The sequence below is a fragment of the Anguilla rostrata genome, chromosome 9 (assembly GCF_018555375.3).
Source record: "Anguilla rostrata isolate EN2019 chromosome 9, ASM1855537v3, whole genome shotgun sequence".
In the NCBI taxonomy this organism is placed as follows: Eukaryota; Metazoa; Chordata; class Actinopteri; order Anguilliformes; family Anguillidae; genus Anguilla; species Anguilla rostrata.
In genome coordinates, this window is record NC_057941.1 from 27379524 (window position 1) to 27386948 (window position 7425).

The window sequence follows — 7425 nt, forward strand, 5'->3', positions numbered from 1 at the left end:
GATATCTTGGAATCTTGTTCTTGGACTTTTTTTTCAGAACTCACAATTTAGCCTATGTAGTTCTGTTCATGAGGTTTTCTATGGACAGTAGTCACTGGCACATCCATGCCTGCCTCCTAAAGAGTGTTTCTGATTTGTTGGACAGACGTTTGGGTTTTTAAAAATTTATTATAGTCAGAATTCATTGGTCGTTAACTAGAAATTTTCCTTGGCCTACCAGGCTCTTTGCAATTTTTCTTAATGATGTTCCAAACAGTTGATTTAGGTAAGCCAGAAACTGAGGTCTAGTCCATGTCTCTGACTGTTTTTTTCTTATTTCCCAGTCTGTTAATGGCTTCCTTGACTTTCATTGGTCCTCATGTTGACAAACGCCCATGACAGATTTCAAAGTAAATGAAAAGCCCAGAATCAATACTAAATACTGAAAGATCTCTTGTGCCTGCTCTAAGGAATCAAAGTGACACACCTGGCTAATCAGAGACACCCGTGAAGCCATTTGTCCCAAACATTATGGTACCCTGAAATCAGGGGACTAAAATGATGTAATGATTCTTCATGGTGAAACCAAAAAATATAAAATAGCATGAATGTGCATACCAAGAATGTGCACTTTAGCCAAATGTAAATTGTTGATTACAAATGTAAAATTGCGGAGTACTGAGCCAAAAAAAAAACAAGTGTATATATATATATATATATATATATGTATATATATATATATATATATATACACCAATTGGCCACAACCTGACAATAAGATATCCAGACTCTGATGATGTTAATAGGTCACAGATATGGCATGCAAAGGATATGCAACCAAATACAAAACATGACTCTTTTATTTTACATTATGTTAATTTGTCTAAAACACTGAAATGGGGGACTATGTATAAAAAGTGCTGTAATTACTACATGGCGAAACCAAAATGTATAAGAATACCCTTTAATAAAAGCTCTGAGTTTGCACTTTGACCACGTGTGAATTGTTTGATTACAAACAAAAATAAAATATTAAATCAGAAAAATATTATGTTGTGGCTGATCGGTGTGTGTGTGTATATATATATATATATATATATATATATATATGAATATATATATATATATATATATATGAATATATATATGTATATATACACAGTATGCAAGTGTTTATTACTGAATAAGCACGCAGTTGCAGCATATCATTTCATATCAGTTCAAGATTAAAGGATGCATCTGCATCTGGAATACAAAAAAAGTATCTCTCAAAGAATTGAGATTTGACACTCGGATTAAGGTTTTTTGAAAGATTATTTGGTATTAGAGATGATTATGATATGCAGAGATCACTGTCCAGCAGGTCAGGCAAACTGTTAAGGCTCCAGTCATATCTTCACAGTAATAACTCATTTGTAATACAGCACTGAGAACCTTAAATCCCGCCAGAATTAAAGTGCTGATAAGCTGATAGAACTTGAGCTTTGTTTTTTCAATTTATTTTTTTCTTATTATTTATTTGCCTTCTATCTATCTGTAGTTGTGGACAAAACCATTTGTTGTCAGGAAAAATAATTACTTGTGGCAGTCTCTGGTGGAAGACATTTAATCAGGGTGATATTTTCGTAGATAATACTTCATGTAACATTAAATGGAAAATAAGTAAAATCCAACCAGAACATTGGAGCAGTGGTGTTTCTGTTTTTCAAATATGAAACGGATCCCCCCAGAATAGATAAATAGTATAATACATTCCCTGTCCTCTTTGTCTTTCAAGACAAACTGATGCCCATGGCTGTATTGGCCAGTGTGGCTATAAATCCACTATATTGGAATGTGAGAAAGATCCCTAAACAGTAAAGTTAATTGATACATATATGTTGGTAAATCTTATTTGAGAATGAGATTGCCTAAGTATTTTGTTGCCTTGTAACACTGAGGCTGTTCTCTTCAATTCTTTGTACCAAAGGGTCGGCTACAAACAGTTCCAGCAGAACCAAGAGTTCAACTGCTATTGTTGAAATTCCAGCCTGGCACAGAATTTCTTTCCTAAACCAAAAGCAGGTTTTCAAAGGGAGATATACCACAATGTAAATAAAGTGAATCAAGAATGGTTTGTTTACTATTTCTTCCTTTATTGTTATTTTTTCTTTCAGGAATTGCACAAAAAAGAGAATTCCTGCCAGCTGTGATAAATTAAAACAATCACATTATCTAACACGGTACATCACAATCTCTACAAATAAATATCTATTACAGATTGAAAAGTAATTTTAAAAGAACCAGTTTAAATTATGCAAGAAAGAAATCAAAATACAGAAAGAGAATAAGTATGTTTTCTTTATCTTTCATAGCTTAGACAATCCCTCTTAAAGTGTGCATTCAACAAAACTGCACAATATGCAACCAGCCAAACCCCTTCTGGACTTGCATTGTGCTCAACAGGCCCACCGATGGATTTACAACATGCAGCTTTAGAATCTATTCTTGTTATCCTTCTGTTTCAAGCATGCATGTGCTGTAATCTGATGCTGGCTGTTATGCTATCAGCCAATGCGAGATTTCCAATAGACTGGAGCACAGTTGAGAACACAGGTAGTAGAGCAAACCCCTGTACATAGAGGTGACAGAAAGGAAGCATTAGTGGCATGGCTGAGCAGGGGTAGTATGCTTGAGGAGAAGCTTTGTGTTCATGTCCATTGGTATATCTGTGGATGTGTATGTGTGTGTGTGTGTGTGCGTGTGTGTGTGTGTGTGTGAGAGAGAGAGAGAGAGAGAGAGAGAGAGAAGAGACAGTTTATTTCTGTGTATATGCCTTTGTGTAATTATGCCTGTTCCTATGTGTGTGTGTGTTTCTATGTGAGTGAGACTGTGCGTTTACATGTGTGTACATGTTGGTCAATCAGAACTCAAGCAGATTAGTGACAACGGCAGCATTGTAGATCAGGTCAGAGATATAGCCAAGTGAAGTCTGGGGTCCGGCCATGGCATGGTCCTGCCCATGGGGGATGTCCCAGTACATCTGCTGTGGGTGGGTGGGAACCACCTGGTCTACGGAGGCACAGCTGTACTTGCCCTGAGTGGCTGAGTGAGGCTGGGGCCTGGGCTGCCTGTACCCTGGGCTGGCTGCACACAGCTGGCTAAACTCCTCCCACCTCTGCGGGGTGGGCCAGACATGTCTGGCACTGGCCGATAGGGGTGCGTGGGGGCGATGGCCGTCCTCCCAGAGCACAGCCTCGGGAAGGTCGGGAGAGGCTGGTGTGGAGGGCTGGGCGAGATGGGAAGCTGTCCTGCTGTAGTGCCTGACCCAATCCGAGTAGGTCTGCCGCCTGCCGTCGCCCTGGTACTGCTCCGGGCCACCCAGGCCCCCCAGTTTGGCGGGGGTGAACGCGGGGCAGAGGGAGGAGGGGCTGGTGGGCTCCTCTCTTCCCGGGCTCCTTTTCCCTGGCCTGCTCAGTCTCCCGCTCTTTATGCTTCTAGCCCGTCTGTTCTGGAACCACACCTATCCCACAGGAAGAACATGTGCTGATGTAGCATGATATGATACTGAGGGCCTGACAGCAGGGAAGCTGTGGGTGTGTGTGTGAGAGAGGGAGAGAGAGAAAGTGTGCAGAGAAAGTATGTGTGTGTGTGTATGCATGTGTGTGGGCATGTGTGTGAGTGAGAAAGTGTGTTCACGTGTGTATGTGTGTGTGTGTGTGAGAGAGAGAGACAGAGAGAGAGAGAGAGAGAGAGAGTGGCAGAGAAAGTGAAACTATGTGTTTGTGTGTGAAGGGCAACAAAGAAGTTAGATTGAAAAAAACCAACCCTGATAGAGTACTTTTACAATAGTTTACAATACTTTCACAATGAAGCTGATCTGCTCCTAACCAGAATGTTGCACATTTGATTCCCAAGGGTGGTTGGTTATGTTGAATCCTCTGAAAATGTATTGACAACTTTATAAACTGATGAACTGTATGTGGTCTTGTTCACTTGTATCAGCTAAATGTCTGCATGTAAATGTAAATTGTGTTATTGGAAACGAGCTTGATGTAGGAGATCACAATAAGTCAGTTCTGCCTTTTTAAATACTTTATCTCAAGTCTTAACACTAGGTCCCAGATGGAGCACTCACCTGTATCTTGCTCTCAGGTAAATGTGTGAGGGCAGCTAGCCTCTCCCGTAGTGTAATGTCGGGGTATGGTGTCACTACAAAGGCTCTCTCCAATTCTGACAATTGCGCGCGACTGAATATGGTCCTCTTTCTTTTCCTTTGACCTTCCACCAGCCCTGCTTTGTCTGGCTCTCGAGACGACGTCGCCGACTCACTCATCAAGTCTGATAACACACAAACACATCCAAAAGATTATTATAATTAATTAGATCTATGGATACATTTGTTACACAAAAAACAATAGTATTTGTTTGTATTTTTGTACAATTTTTGTTGTTTTTGTTGTATTTAATCACTTAAATTATTACATTAGACAATACTATATTTCACGTATAACGACAGTGTAACTGACCAAAGTTTTCTTTCAAAAAACACGCTGACTACATAGTCGTGTGTGTGGCGAAAATTCAACGCCTTGAGCGCAAACAATATATATTAAAATTGACAACATAATATTTATAATTCCGTAATAATATAGTTTTATTAGAATTTGCCACAGCTCACCGTTAAATTGGTCCTTGCTTTTGGATAGTACAAAATCTATCTCCCGGTGGTCTGTCAGTTTTTGGACGCAGAAGAATTCAGGTTCCATGAAAAGCGCCATAAGGTCCACGCGGCTCTGTTAATTAACTATATAATAATGTTGACGAGAAAGCCAAATTACAGTTTGTTCTTTAAGGAAGTATTTGCACCATCTAAATCCAGGGTTAAATTGTGACAAGGGTTGGCAAAGCTCTGGTCTTTTATGCGCCCTTTTCTATCACACCCAACCTCTCCCCCGCCCCCAACATTCAGGTGTCGACAAGACAGCCAACCTTTCTCTTCCCACCCAACGTAAGTGCGACGTTGTGACTGACCCTACAGTTGATGGAAAAAATGGTGGCCCTTTGATCCAGCCGCCCCCAAGTCTGACACTACACGCGCCAGTCTGACAGATTCGAGCCTCTTTCCGAGTTGCGCGTGTGCTTCTATATCTTTAGACAAGACGTGACTACAAAGATGTTGTTGCTTCCACATCCTAATTGTTGTTAGCAGAAAGTCACTGAATGAACCAGAAATCTTTAATTTCACCTGTCCATTTTTATCCACGAATTAATTATTTTATTTATTTTATTATTTCACTGCTTTCATAAACTGTGACACCTTTAAAACATCAGTTAATAGTATACTATAAGGTTCTTTGAATTAATATTTACATTTTTCTGAAGAGCTGCAATGCATTCTTTAAAATACATTGGGGAATTTTAGCTTAGCTTTTAAAAGCTATGTCTAATCTTAGAGACTTGTCGTAATTAACAATAATGACATCATTTAGAAGTACAGCATATACATGGAACGAATAACAATCTATATCGTGATAAATCTCCCATATCTCTGGATTTTAATATTTAATATTATCCACGAGCAAATTATATCCAGAGCGCGGGGGAGGTATTGCAGGGATTTAGTCCGATGAACAACAGTGCATTCGAGTCAAAGGTAATCTGAGCTAAGATTAGTTTGGTAATCTGTGCTTTTGTGAACTTTATTGTTACGAACCCTTTCCTGCAGAGTGAGATAGTCAAATGAGAACCGGTAATAACAATTTAAGCAGTAGTCAAGAAAGTACAATAATAATCATTGTTAAATCAGCTCATAAAGAGTGCATATGGTCCCCATTGGACTCGTACTCTATGTGATCTGGTAGAGTTCAATTAACACTGGACATTGTTCAGTGCACTAGCACTATTATTATTGTTATTATTATTATTATTATTATTGGATACAAAATACTGACATTGCTGCAGGCTACTTTTAGATAAGTAGCCGGGCCCGTTTCTTAGCTTCAAAGGTAATGTGAGAATGTTCCCTGTGAAGATACATGTGTATTTTAGTCAACAAGCGACTCCTTAAAAATTCCACTATTAACCTTTTCTTTTCCTTTTCCTTTATTCACGAAAGTCTTTGAATACAAAGGCACGGGCTTTCACCAGTTCATTTGCATTACTAACCCCGCTGTGAAGCTTTGGAATACACACAGGGACGCGGATTCCGGCGTCTTTAATACTGATTGCCCATTACATGTGTAATTAGTAGCAGTTAGGAATAATCTTTTCCCAGTGAAATGAACCGAAGTTGAAAAGGTTAAAACATTTCCCTGAAAATAGTACTCTCTCTTTTAAATCAGCTCTTATAGATTTATATCCAGAATACTCTACTAGAGCGTATTATAAAAATGAAAATTTTGCTGTGTACGTTGCACAATCAATCACACGAATAGGTTTCAATTAATATTTTTCTTCAGTACTGAATATGTCTGTAGTTTAGAAACGAAAACATGCCTCGAATCTAAACTATAAAATACAATCGTTATGTTTGAATAGTTTACACACTGTCTCACCGACATACACGTACGGGGTCAAACGTCGAAGTTGACGTAGGCTACACAGTCCTATAAAAATACAATTGAGAATTGTATAACAAATTGGTGATTCTGTTGCACTGTTCTCTAAAATTAGGTAAAATTCTTTAGAACGTGAACAAATGATTGCCTACATGTCTGTTCCTTAAATAATTACAGGTTTCCCAGATTGAATGCTATTGATGCAGTGATATAATATCAGGTGTTGAATGCGTTACCAGTTGGTTAGTTAAATTACCAGCGTTAAATGTGCAGTAGTAAAAACAGGCTCTGGAAGTATAGGCCTACTCTAGTGACGCCGAGAGATGTGGAAAGGACGAGCAGAGAGGGCGGCTCCTCCGCTTTGGCTGCTGTAAACTGTACCTGTTCCCTCCCACAGCCAGGGAGGTCTACAGGACCTTGGACAGCAGCGGCCTCTTGCTCAGGCATGCTAATCTCCGGCTGATCAGCAATTAACTCCGGTGTTCCTTCCGTCAGGCTAGTGATAGTGGCACAGTATCCAAAAAAGAGACATTTTTGGAGTGTAGTCGTTGCATGCTTGTGCGCCGGCTTCAACCCTCTGGATTCCTAAGTTCTGGCGTCTCCGATTGCGCATATACATATTTTATCGCTTTTTTTGTTGTTGTTTGTTTTCGACTATTGTTTGCCTTTAGTGCCGGTGTATTTTCTTGTTGAATCACCGGCACCCTTTCTACTAGTGAACATTTACCTCACGGTGACCCCTCCCAGCACCCTGCCTCAACCGTATAGAAATACAGTAGAACCATTTATGCGCGTTACGTGTGTGTAACCCCTTCATTGACTGCCAACCACGAGGTGTATTGTTCTACATAAGGACCCTGTAAGTGACTGTAAAAACTATTTTCAAATAAGGCAAAGTAAAACAGAA

The 7425-nt window shown here is 39.5% G+C and overlaps 1 protein-coding gene across 1 annotated transcript; it reads right to left on the bottom strand.

The window, feature by feature from the left end:
* Positions 1–2151: 2151 nt before the first annotated feature.
* Positions 2152–4905, bottom strand: sebox (SEBOX homeobox). Its single transcript, XM_064349436.1, has 3 exons — positions 4640–4905; positions 4097–4299; positions 2152–3481 (listed from the first exon to the last, which is right to left on the bottom strand). Exons 1-3 carry the CDS (start codon positions 4737–4739, stop codon positions 2882–2884), a joined length of 903 nt encoding a protein of 300 aa, XP_064205506.1. The 5' UTR covers positions 4740–4905; the 3' UTR covers positions 2152–2881.
* Between the last annotated feature and the right edge of the window lie 2520 nt (positions 4906–7425).

Excerpts from the sequence above, each read along its gene's own strand:
- sebox (XM_064349436.1), bottom strand. The coding sequence starts at position 4,739 with ATGGCGCTTTTCATGGAACCTGAATTCTTCTGCGTCCAAAAACTGACA. Across the intron at positions 4,300-4,639 it reads AAGCAAGGACCAATTTAACG|ACTTGATGAGTGAGTCGGCG; the intron begins GTGAGCTGTGGC and ends GTGTGTTATCAG. Across the intron at positions 3,482-4,096 it reads TACCTGAGAGCAAGATACAG|GTGTGGTTCCAGAACAGACG; the intron begins GTGAGTGCTCCA and ends CCTGTGGGATAG.